This window comes from Leopardus geoffroyi, chromosome A2 (genome assembly GCF_018350155.1).
Source record: "Leopardus geoffroyi isolate Oge1 chromosome A2, O.geoffroyi_Oge1_pat1.0, whole genome shotgun sequence".
Classification (NCBI taxonomy): Eukaryota; Metazoa; Chordata; class Mammalia; order Carnivora; family Felidae; genus Leopardus; species Leopardus geoffroyi.
In genome coordinates, this window is record NC_059331.1 from 26,306,886 (window position 1) to 26,333,818 (window position 26,933).

Here is a 26,933-nt window from a genome sequence, read left to right on the forward strand (position 1 = left end):
ATATCCAAAAGCAAGGGAATTAAAAGCAAAAACAAACTATTGGGACCTCATCAAGATAAAAAGCTTCTGCACTGCGAAGGAAACAATCAACTAAAAGGCAACCAACAGAATGGGAAAAGACATTTGCAAATGGCATATTGGATAAAGGGTTAGTATCCAAAATATATAAAGAACTTCCCAAACTCAACACCCAAAAAACAAATAATCCAGTGAAGAAATGGGCAGAAGACATGAATAGATGCTTTTCTAAAGAAGACATCCAGATGGCCAACAGACACGTGAAAAGATGCTCAACATCATTCATCACAGGGAAATACAAATCAAAACTACATGGAGATACCACCTCACACCAGACACAGTGGCTAAAATGAACAACTCAGGAAACAACAGATGCTGCTGAGGATGTGGAGAAACGGGAACCCTCCTGCACTGTTGGTGGGAATGCAGACTGGTACAGCCCTCTGGAAAACAGTGTGAAGGTTCCTCAAAAAATTAAAAATAGAACTGCCCTACGACTCAACAATAACACTACTAGGAATTTATCCAGAGAGTACAGGAGTGCTGATTCATAGGAGCACATGTACCCCAATGTTTATAGCAGTGTTTTCAAAAATAGCCGAATTATGGAAAGAGCCTAAATGTCCATCAACTGGTGAATGGTTAAAGAAGATGTGGTTTATGTATACGATGGAATACTATTTGGCAATGAGAAAGAATAAAATCCTGCCATTTGCAGCAATGTGGATGGAACTGGAGGGTATTATGCTAAGTGTAATAAGAGAAAGACATATCAAATGTTTTCACTCATATGTGGATCTTGAGAAACTTAACAGAAGACCATGGAGGAAGGGAAGGGGGGAAAATAGTTACAGAGAAGGAGGGAGGCAAACCACAAGAGACTTAAATACAGAGAACAGAGTTGATGGGGGAGGGCGGGGGAGAGGGGAAAATGAGTGACGGGCATTGAGGAGGGCACTTGTTGGAATGAGCACCCGGTGTTGTATGTAAGCACCCCCAAAACCAAGAGCACAGTGTATACACTGTATGTTAACCAACTTTACAATAAATTATATTAAAAACATTATCAATACAAAAAACATATATATATGAATTTGAACAAAATACAGACTCAAAGCCAAGACTGCATCTTCCTGTAGAAATCACTCTCTGGGACTAGCAGCCGTCTTGAAGTATAGGTCCAGAAATGGAGTGTGATGTGATCATTAATACTAGTAACTACCATTTTTTCACTATTTTCTTTTTTTACCTTTTTACTGTTTTTCACCAATTTTCTTTTTTCTTTTTTTTAATTTAAGATTTTATTTTCTTTTTTTAAGTTTACTTATTTTGAGAGAGACAACACAAGTGGGGGAGGGACAGAGAAAGACAGGGAGAGAGAATCCCAAGCAGGCTTCATGCTATCAGCCGATGCAGAGCTCGAACTCAGGAAACCGCGAAATTATGACCTGAGCCCAAACCGAGTTGAACTGAGCCACCAAGGTGCCCCTTAGATTTTATTTTTAAGTGATCTCTACACGCAATGTGGGGCTCAGATTTATAATCCTGAGAATAAAGAGTTGCATGCTCTGTCGACTGAGCCAGCCAGACACCCCAATGAGCCAATTTTCTACATTAATCCTTGAAAACTTTGTGAATTAAAGTTAATGTCCCATTTTAAAGGCAAGGAAACAGACTGATGCTCTGTGACTTGCCCAAGGCTGTACAGCTAGCATGCAGTGGAGCTGGGATGCAAGTAGGAGCCTGCCTGGCTCCAAAGCATTTCTTTCTTCCATCTCCCTGTGGGTCTTATAATCCCATTACTGGAGCACTGTCAGTTTCTATAATAGTATCTTGTTATGTGGCATAAAGTGTTTGGAACCACCATTGTATAGAATTCTTTTTATATTCAAAATGTGCTAGATCTCATTCCCTGCTATAGTTGTAGCATTATCCTAAACACTGTTACTTGATGGCTTCCACCCATAACCATCACCTACCGTTTTTCTCAGTTGACACTCAGTGATTGTCTTTAGAGCAGAATTACTGAAATCATTATTCTAAAGGTGAAAAGTTAAGTGTAGGCCAAGTATGGTGGGGGAAGGGGAATGTACCAGATCTGACTGGTAACTGATTTATACTGTGTAATTCAAAAGTACTTTCTCAATATGAGCACTTTGCCTTTCTTTTTCTTATCCTTCCTTCCTTCCTTCCTTCCTTCCTTCCTTCCTTCCTTCCTTCCTTCCTTCGTGCTTGCTGGGTCCCATAGTCTTCTTTGATCTCTGTAAATCAATAAAAAGTTGGAATTGAGAAGGAGGTGAGAAGGGATTACTACTCTGTAAGTGATGACTTACTGTTTTTACTCAGAGATTTTCTCAAACCACTCATGGTTTGTAAAAGCTAGCTATAAGAGAAACTGGCTGGTTGTCTTTTTCATGTTGAGCCCTGGAGGAGATGCCAGAAAGAATGAGTCTTCTAATAAAAGCATGGGTTACCCTCATATTAGGAAATTCTCTCTTGGATAATTGAGAGGTGGCCTTGCTTGTACTAGGTCACAAGTGGAAGGAAGTACAAAAGTACTAAGATAGCAGGCCAAATTGTACTAGCACTTTCCACACAGGGGCATTGTAAGACTGCAATTTATGTAATGTTTGATTGCTACAGAAAGATATACGCATCTTAAGCAATTTCAGCCTAATGTACTGGAAAATTGCTTAACAGATTTTTATATTCTATTAGAAACATTTCCATATTGGTGAGATGCCACTCATTTCTTTTTCTGAGCAGCAAATCTTGAGTAGCAACGGGAAGAAAGCCTCACCACAGCCACCATTCATCTTGTAGACCCGACCTGTGTATTCATCTAGAAGAAGAAATTGCTAAATGCACACTGGTACCTCTTAGGTAACCACAGGTTTTCATTTTGTGCTGAATTATTAGTCATTTTTCTTTTATGTTCTTAGAGTATGATTCACAGACCCAATTTACTCCCAAAGAAAATTGCTATTAAATTGTATCTACTAAGTTTTTATATTAAAACTTACTCTACCAAGGGTTGACTGTCACTCTGAGCAGCTGTAGCACTCTGAATGCCTCATGTGTTGGCATAATTTATTAACCAGCTCTATCTGAGCAGAATGGGAGTGCTGTGAAATTACTCTTGGGCAGCACTTCAGTATCTCCAGGGTCCCAGATGTTTCACTTTCTTTGTTCTTGGCTTGCCTTTATTTGGATTACAAACACAGCAGACACAAGAATTCTCAACATCTTCAGAGAAATTTTGGGTTGGGGCAAAATCAACTAGAAGAAACCATTTAAGTTCAAAATCATAAGAAAACCCAAAACTAATGTTGACACTATGTAAATAGAACAGGATTAATAGGAGGCACCACAAACAGGCAATTTCTAGGCCACAATCAATTTCCAGGGTGGCTTTTAGCTGTAACAGTTCATATGACCTTCTAAACCCTGGGCAAAATTCCTCCATGATGTGATGGAAAATATCAACACGTAAGGGAAATAAAAATGATCCTATCTGAGTTTGGTCAAATTTTGTTGTTTTTTATACAGGTCATCAATATTTAAAGAAATGCAATAATTTTGAGTTGGGAGGCAATGCTGCTTAAGAAGCACTGAGTTTTTCACAAGCTTCTATGATTTGATTGTAGAGCAGTTGCCAGGTCTAGAAGCATCCTCAGTAAAGCATCCTCATTTCTTTCCCTGCTAGCCTGAGTAGTTGTGCATGGGGCAAAAACCAAGGTACCACAGAAGTCACTAGCTTTACCTGTCCTGAGACCAGAAGCGAAGCTGATTTGATTTAGATCAGCCCTGGCCTGGGAAAGGTTTCCCCACATTCAGCCTGAGCCACTCCAAAAGCTGTCACAGGGTTTGGGGACTTGTTTCCAGACAATAGGGACCCACTTATGTCTAGGATCCTCAGGGGATCACTGACAAGATACTGATATGGGCAGATGAAAATGAAATTATAAAGCTCACCATAGTATTTATTCTGAGGGGCTTACTTCAGGCAAGAATTTCCAGAGAAAGGGAAAGTCTGACTGAGAGTCTCTGGCTTCATTCCATCAAATATCTGATTTCTTGTTTCAGTTTCCTTTTCCTAGTGAGGAAAACTTAGACAAAGTTGTTATTTTACAACCTCTGCAATTCAGCTGAATATTATTTTTTTCGTGATCATACAAGTAAAATACCTTTATTAGAGACATTTTGAAAAAAAACAAAAGCATAAAATGGAAGGCATCATGATCCCACTTCCCTAGAGCCCTCAGTTCATATTTTGTTCCCTTGTTATTTTTCTATATAAGCATTTTTTAAAATTGGGATCATACAAAAAATACATTTTTTTTTTCACTTACTATCGCATCAAGATCACTTCCCAACATCATTAAAAGCCTTTGATAATCTGATTTTTAATCATTGCAAAATATTCTATTTATGATTGTACCATGATTTGTCCAATTCCTTATTGTTAGGTATTTATCCTTTCTTGCTATTTATTTTCACTGATCTCTTGATTATTTCCTTAGGATACCCTCTTAAAGGTGTAATTACTGAGTGAGAACTTTTTCAAAGCCCTTGATATGTATTGTCAAATTCTAGCCCCTTCCACCAGGTAAGGTACCTATTACATGGTAAGTACTCCATAAATTATTGTTGAATGGATAAATGCCTTTCAGAAAGGTCGGATCGATTTATACTCCCACCAGCATTATTTGAGAAGAGTCTTGTCTTAGTTGGTCCACATCATGACAGGAATAATGATTAAAGCAGAATTTTGGTTTCTGTGATTCTGGCAATGAAATAATCCATTTACCTTAAAAAAAAAAAAGTGGAACTAAAAAGTTGACTCATCCCTAAATCATATCTGGTTGCCTTTTAATAGACTGCTGCTTTTAAACACGCTGAGACAAAAATGGAATGCAGGAAGAATTCTGATTATATTAGGACCGAATCATGAAGTTCTTTTTTCCCTTTTCACATGTTCAGTCTGTCGTGGCTACTTGCCCAACAATCTCTATAAGCTCAAGATTTGGAGAGGGTATTCTTTAGATACTGTGGAGGCCTTTGCTGTCATGTCCCATTGTGGTGGTGGTATGGTGGTGGTGGGGTTATCAAGAACTTTTAAGTTCTTGTCTGAAATATAGAAATGTAGGGGAGGCAAGTTTAAGAGTTAGAAACTCCCCATTCTGTGAACTGTAGGGGAAGGAAGTTAACTAATATCGTTGAGCAAAATGTGCCAAGCCCCATCCTGTCTTACTGCATTCCACATCCCAACCTTTCCATACAGGTATTATTATCTCCATTTTGCAGATAGGGAGCTGAGGCTCAGAGAGGTTGGGTAACTTATTCAAAGTCACACAGCTGGTAAATACCAGAGCCCTGGAGATCCTGGTCTTCTGGTTCCATGTCTGTCTCCACTGTCTGGGGATGCAGCCCTGGGAAAGAGCAATGTGGGTGGGATTTCCGGGTGGGGGAAGTGGGGGGGGGGAAGTGCCAGAATTGTGGTCTAGGGTTCAGAAAGACTGTGGAGACTAATTTGGAGCTGAAAAGTTGATCTCAAAGTTCTCTGGCTCTGGGTTTGAGGTTCTTGGAGCCAGTACAGTGGCACTGAAAACCCCAAGTCTACAGCATCTTGGTTGAGGGTTCTCAGGGTTGAAGGCTGCTACAAAGCCAAAATGCAGCCAAGTAAATTTGAAGAGCTAATAGGCATTATTAAGTGATTCATGAATCATGCAGCATCTCATCTAGTAAGTAGAAAGAGGCTGTCAGGAATTGTACAAAATGGATGGTTTTTATAGGAAGGATGGTGGGGCAGGAAGGTTATTAGCAAAAGAAAGGATTATTTCAGTAAGGTGACTTTCCCTTAGAGGAAGAGCAGGGGGTCTTATGCAAATTACCTTATCTTCCTTTTGGGGGGATGGATTAGGTCTGTGTGACAGATTACTTCACTGGTGCTGGCCAGAAAATTCCTGACTGACGGGTTAAAACTACATTTCTGGGGGAGGTTGAAACTGCAGTTAGGTTGAGGGGTTAGCCCTGGGTTTGGGGATGTGGTTTAGCATAAGTGACTCCATTAGGGGCCTATGGTTTTCTTTTTGATAAGGCTTTGTGGCTGGGGACAAAGGTGGAGGTTGGAGTCCCGGACGGAGGCCCAGTTTTTAGGATCCCCAGTTCAAAGAGCTCAGGTCTGAGGGTCCTGGAGTCCAAAGGCTCCAACTGTGGGGTCCAATTCTGAGGACCCAGCTCTTAGGTTCTTGGGTCTGAAAAGCTAGGATAGGTTCAGTAAAACCTGGATTTTCTGGGTTTCTGGATCTGCAGGGCTCCGACTGAGGGGCTCACCCTGAGGCCCCTTTTCTGGGTCCTAGGATCCTTGAGCCCTGGAGGCCTGGGTGGGAGAGGTACAGCTCTAAAGATCTCAAGTCTGGCATTCCCAGCTTCTGAGGCCCTAAAGTGAGAAGCCCAACACTGCCAGGCATGGTTCGGCAATCTTTGGCCTGAGGGTTCCTGGATCGCAGGGCTCAGGACGCGGTGTCTTCGGATCTGAGGATCTCCGGAGGTGATGGCTTAGGGTTGGAATGTCCCAGGTCTGAGGCCGGTGCTAAGGGTACTGGGTCCGCGAGCGGATGCGCGGAGCTTGAAAAACAGGGGTCGAGGGCAGACGTGACCATGGTAGTTGGCGCTAGGACCCCGCGGGAGGCTGTGGCGAGAAGGTCGGCCGGTGTTGACAGCGGCGGCGGGGAGGCCGGCGCTAGGACCCGGCGGGCGCGGCGGGTGGCGGCGGCGCGTGGGGCGGCGCGTGTTGACAGCGGCGGCGGCGGCGGAGCCGGGCGGGCGGCGGGAGTCGGCGCCTCTGGTTCCTGCCCCTGGTGTCGAGGTGGTGGCGGACGAGCGTCCCGGGATGGCCTTCATGGAGAAGCCGCCGGCCGGCAAGGTGCTGCTGGACGACACGGTGCCGCTGACAGCAGCCATCGAGGCGAGCCAGAGCCTGCAGTCCCACACGGTGCGCGGCCCGCCGGTTGGGCGGGCGGCGCGGGGCGGCCCCGGGCCGCGAAAGGGCTTCGGGCGCGGGCCGGACAGGGTCTCCCGGGCGGGGACCGGGGCCAGGGGTCGGCGGCCCAGGCCAGGAGGGCAGTGGCGTGGCGGCGGTTCTGGGTCAGGGGCCCCGGGGCCCAGGTGAACTCTGAGGTCTGCTGGGGTCTCGGGTGGGGGATCGCAGCCCCCTGGGCCAAGCTGGACGAGGGGCTCGGCGGTGCCGCTCCGAGTTGTAGGTGTTGGATTACCGGGCCCACCTTGGACTGGCGGAGTAAAGGGATCACTCGGGACCCTCTCTTCCACTTCTGCCCGCCGCCAGCCTTCTCCTTGGGGCCGCTGAGTTTCTCTGGCTTCAGCTGGGGATCTGAGTGGTGAGGATGAGGATGTATGTGCCTGACCAAATGGAAGTATGACTTTAGAGCCTACTTGTTGGGATAGCAGAATATAAGTGTTTGGCGTCTGCAGCCCCAGTTTTAGGCAGCTACTTGGCCTAAGCACCGGGAAATGGTGAGGGAGGCAGTCTGGGGTCCTGCTGAGGCAGGTGTACGAGTGTGCTGCTTCCCTCCTGTAACCTGCTCTTTAGTGGGCAGTGGTAGCATTCGTTTGAGTTTAAAATCCACTGGAGTGGCATAAAGGAGTAATAGGTCCTCATAGTAATCACTATTTCTGTTACATATACTGTCTTTTATAGGTCTTTAAAACCAGGGTTGTTTTCATTTGCCTGTACCTTTTTTTTGAAAAGCATACTGCATTATAATTTACAAGCAATAAACCTAGGAACCAGCAAGAAAACGAGCTGCTAGCCAGTGGAACTTTGGGGAATAATGGGGAGAGAGAGATTCCTTAAAGTGTAATGTTTTGTCAGGTCACCAAATCAGATTCGGGCTCAGAGGCTTGTTTGTTTACCATTGCAGTGTGTTTGGGGTTCATCATCTGGAGGCTAAAGCCCCACAATAGCCTTCTGTTTCTCTTTTTGTTCAAGCTGTTCTGGTGACTTCAAAGAGATCTTTTATTCTGTTGTATTAAAGTGGGACTTTTTGAACCTCAGTTTCCTCTTCCGACAGCCATGCTTTGTAGGGTTTGGATTGTTCAAAGTGTTTATTTCCAGTTAGTGAAATGGTTGTATTTTTAAAAAGTGTGTTTTATTTTGTCGTGCATATCTTTAATCCTGTTTTACAGACTTGTGAGAAGGCACTGTATAGGTCAGAATTTGTACCCTCTGTAATTTATGCTGAAGGGAGTATAGGTTAAGGATCGAAATTTAGGGCAAGTAGTCAAGAATAAATTATGCTATTAAATTAGGTTTTTCACTTGACTCTTGGCAAGTAAATCTTATAAACTTTCAGGGAGTAGGGTTAGTGTTTTATGTTTATTTTGTGCTGAAAGTAAAGAGATGCTTATATAAATGCTCACAGATCACTTCTTCCAGGAAGCATTCCATGAAGGCCACTGCCCCAAGCCCTGTGCTCCCCTCCACCTTACCCTAGATCAGTTTATTCTGTAATTACTTTTTTAGTTTTCCTCTCCTCCAGGTTATGAGAGGAGGGATACTTGCTTATTTTTGGGTCCCAGTCCCCGGTATCTGATAGGATTTCATATGTGTTTGTTGAATGAATAAATAAATGAATTGCAACATTACTTTGCCTCTTTTTTGTTTGTGTAAAATGGTAGTGGTGAAAATTGGAACAACATGGCATCTGAGGTGCTAAGTTAAGGGGTCAGTGCTTCAGCAAGGTGAAAGATGTAATAGGATTCCATTTTTATTGCAGAGCTTTTCTTTAAGAAATAAAATAATTTAGAGAATGGGAGTTCCTATAATGATGACTGAACACAAGAGACAATGACTCACAGGAGACCCATAGAGGCAGATGTGGTGGAGTAAAAAAAAAAACTGTAACATTGTCTTGCGTAATTTTTGACTGTTCTGTGTTCTTGTCCTTTTAGCTGTAGAATTGCAGACTGAGAAATGTTGCATCAGCCCTGAACTTTATTGAGAAAATCATATGCTGATGCAGACTTTCTGGATTATTAGCTCATTATGAGTAGGGCCCTTTAAAGCAAGAACTGTTGGAAATTATGTTGGAAAGTGGTTGTTAATGGTGGTATATGAGAGAAAAGAGCATTGTTTTCTATTGGGAAAGTTGAAGGTGGCTTTCCTGCTTGTTAGCTGAAGGGAGATGGTGTCCCAGAAGCCAGAGGGCTATCCTCTCTTTGAAATGCTGAATATCTAGGAAGTAGCTCCTTGGCTGTAGGATAGAAACACACAGAGAGTATATAGTAGATGGCCTTTGAGTTGGAAGAGGCAAGACCTTAATATGGTTTTGGGCAGATACTAGTTGGTCTGTGACACTGGTTGGGCAAGTCAGAAAAGTAAACTTCTTGATGTTTAGTTTATTGTTCTAAAGGGGGTAATAAATGCCTGTTCTGCCTGCCTTCCAAGGTTATTACAAAGATCAAATGAAATGGTTTTTATGAAGTATTTGTGCATTTCTTTTCTTCTATTTACTCCTTGGCAAAATAATATCCAAAGGATTAAACACATTAAAATGTTATTATTGTAAATCAGCTAATTTCTGTCCATAGTTCCTTTCATTTATCAAGGTTGTTTAACTTTGGGAAACAGAATTTATAGCAGAAAATTTTAGGTTGCATATGATTTAAAATTTATGGACTTGGGAGGGGAAAATTCTGTGGATTAGAAAATAGAGATGCCAGGATGAAAGGAACACAAGGTCACCACCAGGAAGTCATATTGGGATGAGAAATTGGCAGAAAGGGCACCACAGACTGGTAGATGATTCTGTTCCTGACTGTGGTTTGAATGATTTTATCTTCACTTTTATGGAGCACAATGAATTTGGCTTCAGGAAATAGACCAGGCCTCTGCTGCAAGGAAATGAAACTTACGTAAAATCAGAAGGGATTGTATTTAGGGAGGATGCTTTCCACCTGGGATGGGAGGAAAGGGAAGAATTTTCCAAACAAAAGGAATTCGAATAAAAAGCCACACAGGTGAATTATGGGAAAGTTTGCAGGGACTAAGAGAAGACAAGGGAAATGTAGAAGTTCTTGGCTATGGGAAAGGGAAAACTTTTAAAATCAATGGACTGAAAAACTGCTTACCTAGCTGAAATAGAAACCAGAGGAACCCGACAGTTTTGGAGAGGGTTGTTATCAAATATGCTGGTCAATATGCTGTAGTGTGATAGTGCGTCATCTCAGTTTTCTCCTTTTAAAATACTCTCTGTGAGGTTCATCTGAATCAGGGCCCATTTCCTCCGCAGTTGGTGCACTTTGTTCTTCAGAAACAAAAGATAATTTTAGTGATATTTGAGGCATAACATTTTAAAAAACCTGTGGGAAAGATAATATTACATGTTGAGCTCTTTACTGAGAATCTTTACTCTCCTTGACCCTTTGACTTTTGGAAACTATTCCTGAAGAGTTTATTTATTCAACAGTACTCATTAATACAACAAAAATGTGCTGAGTGCCTACTGCGTGCCAGGCACATGCTGGAGAGCTGGTGTTCAGCTAGACAGCTCCTGCTTTCACGGAGCTTTTGTTCTATAGGATTCTGAGGTCTTCCGTTTTCCAAGGTATAGACAAGTCAGAGTCTTTACCTGTCATAACACAGATGGTTTTGAAGTTCCTTTTGTGACTTGCATTATTGAGCCTCAGCTTTTTAAGCAGTGACCTATTTTATAGTCTTTTAAACTCTATTCATACATCATCAGAATACCTATTCAAAGGTAATGCCAAATTAGCAGACCTCATTGCTTTCTGAGCTTGACATTTTAAGGCAATCCAGTGCTCAGTATCAGGATCTATCTGGGCTTCCTTTTGGAATACTATTTGGATGTTTCTTTACAATTCCAAGTTATACTGAATACTTTAAAAAAAATTCGTTGAAGATACTCGCATAGGTAAATGCAGACTACATGGTAGTTAACTTGCAGCACTTTTTCATATTATAATAAGATAATAAGAGTTATTTTCTTGGAATCTAATCACTTGTCTTCTACTTGGTTATATATTTTTCACCACTTGTCTTTGAAACTTGTGATAGATGCAGTTGCAAAAGTCTGAGTTGGAACCTTTTAGATAATGGTAATTAGTTAATTTAGAGATTGTAAGTAAACTGTTCCTATTGAAGAAGTCAATTTTTTGCAGCGTGATTTAGGGGCTGGTAATACTTAATCCCCATTTATCATCTCTTTTGAGAATTATCCCCCTAGCAAGATTTCTTGTAGTAGGAATACAAATAAGAAGCCAGCTATAGTTATTTGGAAGAAACATAGGATTCTGGGGCTGAAATTTATTTTATGAGAAAAGAGCTTATGTGTTTTGTTCCCTAGGGGATTATTGTAACTATCCACCCCTGTGTACACAGCTTCCATATGAATTGTGATCTTAAGATTGTTCAAAATAAAGAGGCCTCTGGGTAGCTCAGTCGGTTAAGCGTCCAACTTCGGCTCAGGTCATGATCCTGTGGTTTTGGGTTCGAGCCCCATGTTGGGTTCTGTGCTGACCAGCTCAGAGCCAGGAGCCTGCTTCTGATTCTGTGTCTCCCTCTCTCTCTGCCCCTCCCCACTCAGGCTCTGTCTCTCTCTCTCTCTCTCTCTCAAAGATAAATAATAAAAACATTTAAAAAAGAGTTCAAAATATAGATTTTTTTGTTTTCTTTTTTCTAAGTTTATTTTTACTTATTTTGAGAAAGATACAGAGAGCAAGCAGGGGAGGGTCAGAGAGAGGAGACGATTCCAAGCAGGCTCCATGCTGTCAGCGCAGAGCCTGATGCAGGGCTCGAACTCATGAAACCATGAGATCATGGCTTAAGCCAAGACCAAGAAGATTTTGACGCTCAACCGACTAAGCCACCCAGGTGCTCCAAAATATAGATTGTTGATTGATGATCTAAATGGGTTCATTTGGGCCAACTAAAACAAACCTGTTTTCTACTGCAAGCAGGTAGTGGTTCCTTTTCAAGCTCATAGAGGTTTCTAAGCAGCTTCCCATGAAATGAGACTCCTTTATGTTCTAGCTTTTGGCATCCTGGAGACAGGAGAGCTGGGGTCGAGCATGGTTTTAGAACTCAGAAGTGCTTGAGTGTGTGGGAGTGTTGTAGAAGGGAGGGTAATAGATTTTTTCCATTGCTTTTTCACCTCAACTGGAAGTCATCCTTGTCAGTGACTTCTCTCACGTGTAATATGCACATAGTAAGGGAAATTAAGGTATGGCTGTCTTCAGAGGAGAAGACAGGGCCCTTCATTTTCAGCTTGAAACTTTTGACTAAGGACTAAGGGGCAAGCATTTGGGGGTAAACACTTGGACTTCTAGAGGGGAAGAGTTTGTGCAGATTGACCATTTAGTCTTCAGCTGATCTTGCTAACTACCAAATTTGGGATGAGCCTGGTAATTTCCCACTGAAGAGTAAGCTATCAAGTGTTTCCTCTTCCTAAAAGAGTACAGAGTAAGGGGAACTGCATTGCTACTGCTACCGTTGTCTTCAAATAATGAGTAGTTATTTTTTGGTGGCTAAGAGGGTGCTTCTATTAACATAGTGTTAGTTTGAGGAATCCATTGCAACAGGAGTGTTCCAGAAAAAAATTTTTTTCTTTTTAAGTAGGCTTCATACTCAGCATGGGGCCCAATGCAGGGCCTAAACTCACGACCCTGAGATCAAGACCTGAGCTGAGGTCAAGAGTTGGACAGTTAACCAACTGACCCACCCAGGTGCCCCAATTTTTTTTAAATTTTATTTATTTTGAGGGGGGGGTGCAGAGAGAGAAAGAGAGAATGAATCCCAAGCAGGCTCCGTGCTGTAAGCTCAGAGCCCAACGTGGAGCTTGAATCCATGAGCCATGAGATCATGACCTGAGCCAAAACCATGAGTCAGATGCTTAACCAATTGAGCCACTCAGGCAGCCCCCCATTTTCTTTTTTTTTTAGTCACTGCTTTATATAATTCACATACCATACAATTTACCCACTGAATACACAACTCAATATAAGTATATTCACAGAGTTGTATATTTCCATAATTAATTTTAGAACATTTTCATTACCCCAAAAGGAAGCCCCAAACCGTTCAGCAGTCACCCTGGGAAGTCTTAATAACATTGCAGGATGCTAAACTGAGGACATATTCTTAGTACAAGGTCTTTACCTCTTTGGGTTTAACTCCTTTCACGATGTTATCAGAGGGACAAATTCTCCATAAATGTGCATATACATGCTTAGATAACCTCCCAGAACCTCACTGAAGCCTGAAGCCTGCTCTTAGGCAATGAATCTTAGGGTAAGAATTCCTAAGCTGCAAACTTGGAGAATTAGCATACATCTAAACATTGCACCTTGCTTTAAGGAACCCTGGGTTTAGAACAATAGATGAATTATGTCCTGCTGGTGTGACAGAAATTGCTCTGGGTTGCACCTTGCCTCGTGCATTTAGTTGTAGGTGCCCAGATGACTTATTATTAGAGTAGCGCAAGGGAAGGGCAAAGGGCTCTGTGCTGGAAAGCAGGGCATTTGTGCCCTGGCCAGCTCTCTGTTTATGACATCTAAACAAAGCTGCTTTCTTTTGTGTGGCTCATCAGAAACTGGTCATTTCTCCAGTTGAGGCTGGTTTAGGGTGGGAAGAGGGAATGAATAGAGTGTTGGTATGGGGTAATCCTGGATCTAAAACATCAGAACCACCTGTAGAGGTGAAAAGGGAAAGCAGCGTCATTCATCAGGCCTTCCTTTGAGCCTGCCCCTCCCCCAGGTGACAGGTGACTGGTGCACTTTAGTCCCGCAGAGGGAAATGGAGCCTGAAGCGGGCCTGCTCACACCAGACCTCTAGTCAGGCCAAGGGTCTGGCAGGCATGACAGTACCCACTGTCCCACCAGAGCACAGGGAATGGCTGGGTGACACCTTGCCATGTTCGAGGCATCCCTGCGTGTGACCATGTAGGTCACCATGTCTGCTAGCAGCCTTCTGCTTGTTAATTCGTGGTACTTCGCGAGCTCCGGCCCTCCAATGGGCACTGTGGTCAGCGCTCGGATGCAGTGGTGAGCAGGCCCTACTTAGGAGCTCCTAGGCCGCTGAGCATCTGTGCGAGGAGGACACACCTGTGCCCCTTCCCACTCCTTAGATGGTAAGGAGCTTGTTCTGCGTCTGTCCATGTCTTTCTCTTTGAGGTTTTTTTTTTCCTTCCCTCTAAATCCAGCCTTTCGTGTCTATGTATCGTTATTTTGATTCTATTTCAAACTAGCACATTCCCTAGCATATAGATAGTAAGCATTCAGTAAATATTTGTTGAATAAATGAATTTGTTGTATGATTGCAGTTATCTGGGCTGTAGCTTCCTTCCTCTGAAATGCCCATTCAGCTTTATTGGTCCCCAAAGTGCCAGCATTTTACATACCTGTTATTTCTTACTACTTTGTTTTCTGTTTATATCATCTCCCTCCCACACATGTGAAAGTGTAAGGCAGGAGCAAAGAGACAAAACCTGAATGACCTCGGACAGATTGCTTTATCTCCTCAGCCTGTTTCTTTGTAAAGTGGGGATAGGAAGAGTATGTCAGTGCTGCTGTGAGGATTCACTGAGCTCACACATGGAACATTCCGAACAGAACTCAGCACTGAAGTATCAGCTGTTTTGATGTAGTGTATTACCTCTGTATTTGCCAGAGCACTAGTAACTTTTTAGGTACCAGTACTTGTTAGGCGCTCAAGTATGTTGAATGGAAAAAGGCGAATTCTTCATTTGAAAGTTTTTCTCACTGTTCACCGGGACTCCTTTGCTAACAAATTGCAAGAGAGACCAGTGGCATGTCAAAGAGCAATTCCCCTGCCTCCTTTTTCTTTTTCATTCTGAAGGGACACGTTTTGATAGCCAGGCTCGGGGGGATGCGGCACGGGGTCCCCTGAGGGTGGCTGCGTGGCAGCAGAGCTGGCTGCTGGTGTTCAGAGGTGGAAGAGGCAAATGGGCAGGCCACGGGGCCTGGCCACTGAACTGGCAGATGTGTTCCCAGAGGCCAGGCCTGAAGGGAAGGGGACCCCGGGCAAATGCCCATTTCAGCTCTTCACTTCCCAGCTTTTGTTCATCACCAGCATCGGCGCACACACATTTGACCTTTGGCAGCGGGGTGACAAAATAAAATAGAAAGCCCTCTGCTTTGTTCTTTCCCCTGCCACTTACTCTGCCAAGTGACCATGCCAGCTGACATTTGTGAGGGGGTGGGGGGCAGCTGACATCTTCAGAATGCTGCTTCCTGAGAAATGCAGTTATATTCTGTAGAGGCCTGCCAACTTCCTTTCCCCTAAGTGCCACGCACCAGCAGTCAGGCTGTGGGCACATACATCAGGTATGGGTGCATTTCACTCTCTGAAGCACGCAGTTTCTTTGTTGGAAAGCCACTAAGGTGTTGGGGATGCCAGCAAGCACCCACGAGGAGTCTTCTGCGAGCCGGGCACTGGGTCGTGTATTAAGATAAAAAGATGAATGAAGCACGGAGCTTACTCCTGCTAGAAGGGGACATAAGGTACTGAAAGTGCCAGTGTGCCCGGGAACAGTGAGGGTGCGGTGTGAGTGCCTCCATCCACTTGGGTCCCCCTGGGAGTTTGGGCTTCACAGTGTTCCAGAGAATGGCTTCTAAATCTGCACTCCCCAGGCATTTGAACTTGCAGACTCCTTTCACAGTAATCCTGAATTGTAAAAAACAAAAAACAAAAAAACAAACCTCTGGACGTGATTTTGAATTAAAAATATATTTTATTCAGATCGTTACATTATTAAAAATTACATTACATTACATTATTAAATTACATTACATTATTAAAAATTAACATAATTTTGTTATGTTGAACAAGTTGAATTACACTGTTTTTTTTTGAAACAGCAGCGGTGAGAATCGTGATTCTAGAATATAGATTAAGGCACTGATAATGAGCATCTTCAGACAATTTGCAGAATCACCAATTTTATGATGATTCTCACTTCTCATATTTCTCACTAACTTCTCACTTAACTCATATTTTACCATTGGCACTCCTAAAGCCTGCCTTTAGTCATGGTCCATTAATAGGTGTAAATGAAACCAAGTATGACTCAGAGCAAAATCAATTAAAAAGCTATGTAGTGGCCCAAACCATGCTAAACGAAAGAAACCATGAACACACTCATCTCTATGACTGCCCCCATGCTTTCTGCGTGTACACTTGGAAGCTCTTAGTCTGTTCGGGGTTAAAGGGAGAAAATATTTAAATAAATTGTCTTGTTGATGTATTTTTTAAAAAGTAGAACTAGACACAGAAGCCTTTAACACGTAAATCCTTCCAGAGACCCTAGTTGTTCATCCTGTTCTAAACTGTTACTAATCCACCAGAAAGATCTTAGTTAAAAACTAAAGCAGGGGCACCTGGGTGGCTCAGTCAGTTAAGCAGCAGACTCTTGATTTCAGCTCAGGTCATGATCTCAACTGTTCGTGAGTTCAAGCCCTGCATTGGGCTCTGCTCCGAGCTCAGATCCTGCTTTGGATTCTCTGTCTCCGTCTCTTGGCCCTTCTCCCGCTCTTGCTCGCTCTCTCTCAAAAAATGAATAAATGTGAAGAAAAAAAAAACACAGAAAAACAGAAAAACCTGAAGCATGACTAGCTTCAGTTCTCTGAGGCCAGGTTGTATTTGCAGACTTCAGGAGTTCATTCAGCAGATACTGCTGTAAGTATGGCCCTTGTTGCTGGCACCAGTCTAGGCACTGGGGGTGCAGGTTGAAAGACAGACGGGTTCCCTGCCTTTGTTCATTCCCAAAGGGTCTATTATGGTGGATTCTGTGTGGGGTAAAAGATGGGAAAGGGAGACTGGCACCCGTTGTGGGGCTCCTTGGAGGTTAGGCTAAGGGGTCCGAACAGCAGTGAGAGACATGAGCAGGTCTGTAGCATGTGGAAGAGGTATTTTAGGAAGCCTAGTTTGCTGGCAGTGAGTAGGAGTCTATGAAAAGAGTGAAGGAAGGGGAGAGGAGAGTCCAGGGAGGTAATGAAGCAGTGGGGTTAAAAAGGCCACATGAGATCAGTGGCAGGAGGGAGAGAAGGACTGGAGAGAGGGAGGAACACAACAGAGAGGTCTACTAGGTAGAGGCCATGAGGGAGACAAAGGCACCAGAAATGATTAGAGAAATAGTCCACGGTAAGTGAGCAGTAGCTAGTCTTACCAGGAAGATCATGAGTCTGAGTTTGGTTCTAGAAAGTTTGAGTAGTATTGAAAAGGCAGCTGCACTTGCCATGTTAACAACCAGCATTGTTTAAGTACTTACTAGGTGCACAACCCTGTGGTCAGCTCTTTATGTTAACTTATCTCATTTCCTAAGTTGGACCAATGCTGCACCCAGGCAACCACTGTAACATATTCATCACGTATTGCCTTGATGCCTCTTTGCAGTCAGTATCCTTCCTCTGATCCCTGGCAGCTACTGATCTGCTTTCCGTTATTGCCGGTTCACCTTTTCTAGAATGTTATATGTAAATACATATTATAGGGTGTAATGTTTTGTGTCTGGCTTCTTTCACTTAGCATAAAGCTCTGAGATTCTCTCATGATGTTGCATGTTTCTCCTTACTGCTCAGTAGTTGTTATGCATTCATTAGCTGGTTGACATTTGGGTCATTTCTACTTTGGGGCTATTGTGAATAGTGATCTTATGACCATTGGGTACAAGTCTGTGTGGACATATTTTCATTTCTCCTGGGCCAGTATCTAGGAATGGAGTTGCTTAGTCTTACGATAAGTGTATATTTAACTTAATAAGGAATTGCCAAACTCTTCTAGATTCTTATTTGATCCTCATAACAATTCTGAATTGAGTTCACTATTATCCCCATTTTTTAGTTGGGAGAAAATGAATGCATAGAGGGTCAGTAACTTCCTCCAGGCCATAGGGCTGGGGGTGGCAGAATGGTTTATAGGCCAGTGGACTTTGAGCCATCCCCAACCTGATCTGTTATTAGGACCTTCAGAGCAGTGGACTTGTTTGATGGCTCCACTAAGCCCAGGCCTAGGTGAGGAGGAGTTAGGGGTCCTCCCTTGAGCCACAGAACCAGACACTGATTTGGATTACCATTTTCTCAGTTCTCCCATCCTGGTTACCGAAGCATGGAGTTAGTTCATTACATGTGGTGGAGGTTTTAAGGCAGAGCTGTCCAATGGAAATGTAATGCAAACCACGTGTGTAATTTTAAGTTTTCTAGTAGCCACATTAGAAAAGCAAAAAGAAACAGGTGAAATTAATTTATATAATCTGTTCCTAACCCAATGTATCCAGAGTAATACTATTTCAATAGATAATCAATATAAAAACTAATAATATGTTTTATGTTTTTTATGTCATACAAAGTTTTTGAAACCTGGTGTGCATTTTACAATTACAACATACCTCAATTTGGACTAGCTACATTTCAGGTCATCAATAGCTACCTACAGCTTGTGGCTACTATATTGAACAGCCCAGATACAGACATTAAAAACAACATCCAGATGTATGGTTACTAATATGGAAAGAGATTCATTTTATGTTAAATGGAGAAAAAAGCAAGTCATATATGTTTCGTATGCTTATATTTTCACAAGTCTCTAATGTTTATATCTGCAAATAGTTTATACTGTCCAGTGGCCATAGGTAGCCACTTAGACTACTTAAATTTAATAAAATTAAATAAAATTAAAAATGCAGTCCCTTAGCCACATGTGCACAGCAGCCACTGTATTGGATGTCACAGACTTAGGTCAGTACTGTCTCCAAACTGCTGAACCAAGTAAGAAAAGCTGAGCTAGAGCATAGAACCTGCTAGCCCTGCGACCAGTAGGGCTTTGTGACCATTGAGACCCAGAGCCTTCATAGTTTTTAATAGTAAAGCACAGGAAAGAAGTGCAGCTGTTGTTAGAGTTTAGTAGGAGCATAGTGCGGAAACATAAACAGCCCTTGTCAAAGACTCTGTTCCATTTTGGTACAACGGAAATTAACCACCACTCACATTGCTGGGGACTCACTCCATAAACCTGACATCCACATTAGGTATGTTCATATAAAAATGTTCCTCTCTGCTTCTTCAGAACCTGCCTGATGTCCATGGTGGGGCTTATGTAGCATCGGGAAGATAAAATAACTTTTTCATATTTGTACACAGCTTCTGTGCGGTGCCCAGATTACGTTCAGCTCAGATTTACACAGACTGCAGTTTGTGAACGTGCAGGAGGAGGTGGGTTGCTTAGCGCAGAGGTAGTAAAGTCAGGAGACTAGGCCAGGAGGTATTTTGAGAGCTCTGTAGCTATTTCAACTGCTATTACCCAGGCCTGAGTTCCCGTACTTAATCTGCCCCTCTTTCCGGGCTTCTTCCTCACTTGAGGGACTGGTTCTGCCTGTTTAGCTGATCTCTATCCATCAAAATGAGGGGTGTATGATGTGTAAGCATCCTGCCTAAGGCCATAGAAGGAGGTAGGAACTGCTGTGTCCCTGGGTCAGACAGACCTAGGGTGGAGTCCAGTCTCATGACTTCCTAGCTGAGTGCCCTTGTTTAAGGCATCTGTCCCTCTCAGAGAGGTGAGGTTCTTGTGAAAGAGAGGTAGCTGCAGGTACCTCCAGGCAATCCTGGGAGATGGGATAAGCTGAGGGACAGAAGAATAAGTGTCCCCTAAACATAGCGGTTACTACCTTCAGCTCTGAAAAGATCGATGGTGGCGTAGTGTGTATAGTCACCTACGTGGTTATGATTGGAACTAGCATCTCAGGAGAATACAATGATGTTTTCAGGCGAGGTAGAATAAATTTATGTGCAGTCAACCCTCCCTCATCCTTGGTGGTAGTGATTAGTTCTACTCTGTGGAAACCAGTAGGGACTTTCCTGCCTTGATTCCCCGTAGTTTCAAGCTCCTCTCCCACCAAATATTTTACCACTCCTGATTCTAGTAGAATAATTAACTTATTTGACTTTCATCTTCTGTTTTTCCACTCTCTCCAGTACAGTAAAGATGCTGGTGAGTCATAAAATGACTGAAAGTTCCCTTGCCAAAGGAAAAAAAGATGATAGCTTGCATTTATCATTGATAACATACTGTGCCCTTATCCGAGCTCAGACAATTTCAATCCTTACCACTCAGGCTTCTTTATTTGAAAGTAGCATGTTTTAAATTACATGTGTAGCACACCAAGGAACTTTTAGAAAAATTATTTTTCCTGATTAGGAAAGTAATATATGTGCTCATTGAGGATAACCTGAAAAATATGAAAAAAATAGCTAAGAGAATTTAAACCACACATAATTTCACTCCAGAGACAACTACTGTTAACATTTGTTATAGTTCTGTCTTCCTATCAATGTTATCACAGTTTTCTATCCTTTTTAAATATTTAACATTATAATGTACACCTTGCCCTGTGTAATGAAAATTTATTTTAATATACCCTTTTAAAGGCTTGCATATTCTTCCACTATATAGTTAAGCCATAAATAGCTTATCCATTGTCTTATTGCTAATATCTAGGCTCTTTAAGGGGAAGGCTTTTTACTTAGCCCCTTTAAAAGTGGGCAAATGGGCACCTGGGTGGCTCAGTCAGTTGAGCGTCTGACTTTTGATTTTGGCTCAGGTCATGATCTTAAAGTTTGTGGGATCGAACCCTGTGTCAGGCTCTGCGATGACAGCATGGAACCTGCTTCGGATTCTCTCTCTCCCTCTCTCTCTCTGCCCCTCCCCCACTTTCTCTCTCTGTCTTTCTCTGTCTCACAAATAAATTAATAAACATTAAAAAAAAAAAAAGGCCTAGAAGGGGTGCCTGGCTGGCTCTGTCAGTGGCGCATGTGACTCTTGATCATGGGATTCTGGGTTCAAGCCCCACATTGGGTATAGAGATTACTTAAAATCTTAAAAATAAATAAATCTAAAAAAATAATAAAAGTGGGCATAGAAGGTGGGACAAGAGAGGCTGGAGTAATGGCATTCACTGTCAGAGATCAGAGACTGATAACATTGTTTCCTATGTTCAAAGAGAAGGGCTCCTTTATGCTGTTCCCTTGGTGCCCTTCACAGAGCTTTGGCCATCTCCCGTGCTTACTGAGTCGGGCCATGGTGTAGTCACCTGTACACACCTTATTATGCTTGCTATTTCTTAGCAGAAAAGAAAACTAAGTTACAAAGCTGGCCTCTGCTGGATGCTGTAAGTGTACAACCTCATCTAATATTTACTGCCATCCTGTTGGAAAGGTACAATTTTGTAGCTAATAAACTGAGGCCCAGAGATGCAGCAAAGTTAGGTCACAAAACTAGTAAGGGCCAGTTGGGCTTTGAATTGGGTCTCTGTGACTGGGAAGCCAGGCCCTTTCCCCTGGGAGACTAGTAGTTGTGGCATGGGGAAAGATGGGGGAGGAGCGCACAGTGTGGCTAGTCATCAGTAGCATCAACCTCGAGAAGGACTCCAGCAGCCTGACTTTGGGGCAGTAGCACATGGGGGCAGGCAGAGAAGGGGCCCCAGGAGGAGGAACACTTCACTCCCAGCAAGTACTCAGGTCGTTACCAGCTTAGGGCGTGAGGGTTGAGGAGGGGGCCTCCCTCAGATACCAGAGCCCACATAAAAATCATTATTTCCAACCAGATCAGAGTTTGCGTGTTTTCTGTCTTTTCTAGCCAGTGAAATATGTGGTGATTAGTTCTCTGAGGTTATGTTCACTGCATCTGTTTCTACACTTTTAGGGCGTCGGCCCAAGAAATGTGAGGATTACTGGAGGTCATATTTCATTTTTAATTACTACTTAATTGAACCTCGGATTTTTGAGTTTTTTTCCCCTTTGCTTTGACTTAAGATGGAATTCATAGGTTCCCATTTTAGCAAATTATGTAAATTTGCTTTGGTGCCATTTAAGGGTCATTGTACTGTAGAATGCTATAGGAGCTGCTGTTTAAAATGTATCCATTCTGTAGTCATGTCTGAGGCCAAAAGGATTTTTGAGTGCTTCTTTGCAGTGTTTCTCCTTGCTGGAACATCAGCTGTCTTTAAAGTTGGGTGTGGCGAGCAGCTCCCCTGGCTGGGCAGGAGACTGTCCCGCAGAGGAGACCATGGACTTCAAAAGGCCTGGAGAAGGGAGAAGCATATGCTAAATAAGGCGGTGGCTCTCGCTGCAGGCATCAAAACAAGTTTATGATGTGTTCCTTGTCCCTTCTGTGAACACAGAATAGAAACCGGAGAACTTGTTTTGCATAAAGGTAAAGCGCACAGTTCTATGATTCAGTTAGATTTATTTATTTATTTATTTGTTTGTTTGTTTGTTTGTTTATTTATTTATTTATTTAGAGAGCGCGCGCTCACACGCGCAATTTGGGGAGGGGCAGAGAGAGAGAGTCCCAGGTAGGCTGTGCACTCTCAGCGCAGAGCCCAACATGGGGCTCCATCTCACAAACTGTGAGATCATGACTTGAGCTGAAATCAAGAGTCGGATGTCTAACTGACTGACCCACCCTGGTGCTCCAATTCAGTTAGATTTTAAATGAAGTTTATTTCACTTGGTTGAAAAGGAGATGCAGTTGGCTTCACTCACCTGCACAAATTTAGGTTAAGATAGTAGAGATTCATCAAATGCCTTTAAAAACCCTAATGCTTTCATTTGTTTTGGGGCAGGTTTTGCACATTATATAATAAAGGTACATTTCAGCACTGGAAATCTACAAATGAAACAACAAATAATGAATACTTAGCAGAGTAAGGAGTAATCATTAATTCTAAGTGAAATATTAAGAATTGTAAGCAGCCAGGCAGGTGGCTGGTGAGCTGAGCAGAAGTCCTGCAACTGAGAATTTCCCCAGAAACCTGGCTGTCCCTTCAGGGTGATGTTGCCCTCTGCCCATGAGCTGCAGCTGTTTTGCTGTGTGATACCATGGGGTTGAATATTGAGTCCACTGAAGGGATAATAAATCAGGGCTTGGGAGATCCACAGAGACTTTCTTTTTTAAAAATATTTTTCTTTTTTATTATTTAAGGATAGTTGACATACAATGGTATATTAGTTGCAAGGGTACAACATAGTGATCCAACGTGTCTGTACGTTACTTAGTGCTTATCAGGGTAAGCATAGTCATCATACGATGTTATTATAATATTATTGACTATAGTCCCTATACTGTACTTTTCATCTTTGTGACTTATAACTGGAAGTTTGTACGTCTTAATCCCCTTCGCCTATTTGCCCATACCCGCAGCCGCATGGAGATTTTCTTGAGCATGCTCTTTGACTTTTCCTTGATGTACATGCACGTGAAAAAGAGCAACATGCTTCTTCCTTCCCAAAGGAGCAATCAATCAGTTAACAAATGCCCACCAACTGGTATTTGCTGCACTTCTTATTGGCCTGACCTTGTGGTGGGTGCTGTTTGCAATACAAAGAAATGTGTGATCCTAGCCCTTGAAGAATTTAGTTCAGTTGGAGAGATCCTCTCCCCCCCCCCCACCTACCCGCCTTCCCCAGACACAGGTAGATATAGGACAAAAATAGCAGTAATGTGATTAAACAGCCAGCCTTCCCAGGTGTTGACCTGCAAAGAGGGGAGTAGATAAGGGGTGTTTAGGGTACCCAGAGTCTGACTGAGTAGAGGAAGGTTTGAGTAGAAGGAACAGGTTAGGACACTGTGGTTAGGTGATAGCAGAACATGGAAGCTAGGCTAAGGAGTTGGGTTTTATTCTGTGGCCAGTGGAGCCTGAAAGGTTCCCGAGCAGGGAAAGGATAGTGTTGGATGTTTAGCGAGCTCACATGTGTTCAGCATTCTATGCGGGCCTTCCTTTGAAGGGAAAGTGCCAGGAGGAAGCGGATTTGGGGATGAATACAGGGGAGCGATATGGCTAGTGGGTAGTGGAGACCTGGTCTCCTATCCCAGATCTGTAACTTTCTAGTCGAGGCATTTATCCCTTCAGAGACTCATTGCCTCCAGCTGCAAAGTGAGGGTAATGGTTCTTCCTTACTTGCTTCAAAGGGCCATCTCCAGATGGTTCTATGGCTCTACCACTACAGGGCCCAGTGTGGGGACCCCCGCAGGGCTCAAGTTAGGTGCATACTGTACCCTTGAAGAGGCGAGGAGGGTGGGGATAGAGGAGGCTGTGAGGTTTGGTGGGTGCTTGGTTCATTAGTTTCCTTCCTCTCTTGAGAGGGTTTTTATTTTTGCAGTGTGAAGCTGCTTCCTAGTTAAGAAGTTTTAGAACCATGGTTCTCACCCCTGGCTGCACATTACAATCACCCGGGAACTTTTAGCCCCTACTAATGCCTGTGCTTCCTCTCAGAGAAGCTAAATTAGAGTCTCTGGGAGGTAGGGCTGAACCATGGGTATGGTTTTTTGTTTGTTTGTTTGTTTGTTTAAGTTCTCTAGGTGATTTGGGGTACCTGGGTGTCTCAGTTGAGTGTCCAACTCTTGATTGCAGCTCAGGTCATGATCCCAAGGAGCCTGCTTGTGATTCTTTCTTTCCCTCCCTCCCTCTTTCCCTCCCTCCCTCTCTCCCTCTCCCCTAATGCTGTGCTGTCTGTCTCTCTCTAAAAAAAAAAAAAAAATAGTGTAAGTTCTCTAGGTGATTTTAGAATGCAGCAAGCAGGGTTGGGACCCTCTGTTTTAGATATAGTGATGTGGGGACACTGACATGTAAAATACCTCCAAACAGCTGCCTTTGTCTCTCTGTACTTTGAGTCTCTGAGTAAACCTGATTATCTATGCCAAAAGGGAAGGGAGAAGAATTAACTGGGTTAATCTGGTTTGAAGGTTTGCTGAAGTTTTGGTTTTAGCTCCTTTAACACTTTTTTTTTTTTTCAAAATGAACTGTGTTTATAGTCTCAGTAAGGTCATTTGGGGCCAGACAGATTCAAAATAAGTTTTCCTCCTCAGTGTTTCCTAAAATGTCATCCAACCAAGGCATCTTTGGATATCAGCTATTGTGCAGGGAAATAAATCTTCAATACTTTTTTGGGAACTCAGAAAACAAAATGCCAGTGGGGATGCTTGCTTGGAAAATGGCCTATGTAGGAAGCATTAATCAACAGTTGTGGAACCAACAGCCCCAACCCTGCCCCTGCCCCTGCCCCTCCTCAGGATAGGAGTCAATAGATCGACATCACTAGAAATGAACCACCTGAGTTCCACCAACTAGTGAGGACCCCCATCTTTCAGGGCTGCAGGAAAAACTCAGGGCACCCCCCCCCCCCCCCCGCCTCCGCCAGGTCACTGAGCACTGCTGGCCATGCCTGGCAGGTTGGAAGGTCTTGGGAATCAGGTATTTGGGTCACACTCCCAGTCAGCTGCTTCCTAGTTGTGTGACCTTGGACAGCTCACTTAATTTGCTGAGCTGGACTAAGATCTCCCCTCTAGGCAGCTGTGAGGATGGAATGAGAAGTATGGAGTAAGGGGCTTAGCAAGGTTCCTAGAACCAGATCGGTCCTCATTTTGTTACATCTCTCTTCTCTAACCTCACTTAAGTCAGAAATTACGTGGTCCTGATGCCTTTCCAGTTTGAAGAACTTCACACCAGACCACACTGACCAGCGCAATGCTCACATGCCAGGGCTTGACAAGGTAGCCACCCTGCCCCGCTGAGATAAAGGGTGTGGTATTGTGAGGAGGGGCAAGAAGAGGGCCCTTTGGGGGAAGTGGCAGCAGATGGCAGGGTTTGGTGGCAGGCCGAGATCTGTGTGACTCAGGGCCGCACCCCGCAGCTCCTAGCTCTCCCTTTGTTGCCTGATGGGCCTTGGCTGTTTATTGTCTCTTTTATACATGCTGCAGTTTCCGTTCCACATCAGAGACGGTGGTAAAGATGGGAATGATTCACTGGAAGATTCTGGGCTGCTGACTCCAGCTCGTGAGGAGGAGGCCTGACTTCAAATGTTGGGTTTCTATTAGTCTCCAGGGCACTCTCCTCTCTGCTTTAATAAGAGCTACAGCCTGGTTGCAAGCAGTGGACAGCTGTGCTGTGTTTAGTTTACAAATTGGAGATTTGAGGTGAAAGTACTTCCTTTTGGTCAAGTGGATGGTGGTACCAGGCAAGCTAAAAACATTCAAATGTTTTGTAGTTAGGGACCACCTTGTTTCACTAAAGTGGAATAAAAATATTTCTGAGCAGAGGCACCTGGCTGGCTCAGTCAGTAGAGCAGCTCTTGATCTTGGGGTTGTGAGATCGAGCCCCAGACAGGGGATAGAATTTACTTAAAAAAAATATGGATATATATATATATATATATATACATATACAGATATATATACACATATATACACACATATACATATATATATACATATATACACACACATATATATATATATATATCCTGAGCAAAATCACCTCATATTGCCCACCGTCTTTCTTTAAAAAAAAATTTTAACGTTTTATTTATTTTTGAGACAGGGAGAGACAGCATGAACAGGGGAGGGTCAGAGAGAGGGAGACACGGAATCTGAAACAGGCTCCAGGCTCTGAGCTGTCAGCACAGAGCCCGACGTGGGGCTCGAACCCATGGACTGCAAGATCATGACCTGAGCCAAAGTCGGCTGCTTAACCGACTGAGCCACCCAGGCACCCCACCCACTGTCTTTCTGTATCTGTACCCACATGGCAGGTGGGACCTGGGGGCTACAGTGGAACCTGAATGTGCCTTAATGTGTTTTTACACAATGGGTGGTGCTTTGAGGCTGCCAGTAACTAAGCAAACTCTGGGTGGACATGTGTGTATCACAAATGGTGTTGTATGTGAGGTACCAGTGGGCCAGGGGCTATGGCCAAGGGCAGATGATGGCAGAAGTAACCCTAGCACCATCCTGCATCCCAGGCCTTCATGGACTGGGATTACTGGTTTATCAATACACCTGAATCCAGGCTTCTCAATCTTGGCACTAT

At 43.4% G+C, this 26,933-nt stretch overlaps 1 protein-coding gene and 1 long non-coding RNA gene across 18 annotated transcripts in view; both read left to right on the forward strand.

Annotated features, from left to right (window-relative positions):
• Positions 1–1,537: 1,537 nt before the first annotated feature.
• Positions 1,538–4,879, forward strand: LOC123605797. The gene is made up of 2 exons (XR_006715886.1): positions 1,538–2,901; positions 4,542–4,879. It is a non-coding gene; the product is annotated as an uncharacterized LOC123605797 (long non-coding RNA).
• A 1,888-nt stretch (positions 4,880–6,767) lies between these two features.
• Positions 6,768–26,933, forward strand: part of PXK (PX domain containing serine/threonine kinase like) — a 74,806-nt gene continuing 54,640 nt past the window's right edge. For 13 of the 17 annotated variants that reach the window (XM_045493374.1, XM_045493375.1, XM_045493364.1 and 10 more), the window contains exon 1: positions 6,805–7,015. In XM_045493374.1, coding sequence (XP_045349330.1) covers positions 6,914–7,015 — 102 coding nt within the window. In that variant the 5' untranslated portion in view covers positions 6,805–6,913. Of the gene's footprint in view, positions 7,016–26,933 lie in introns of all 17 variants that reach the window. The other 4 variants (XM_045493357.1, XM_045493358.1, XM_045493360.1 and 1 more) reach the window with 4 other exon arrangements.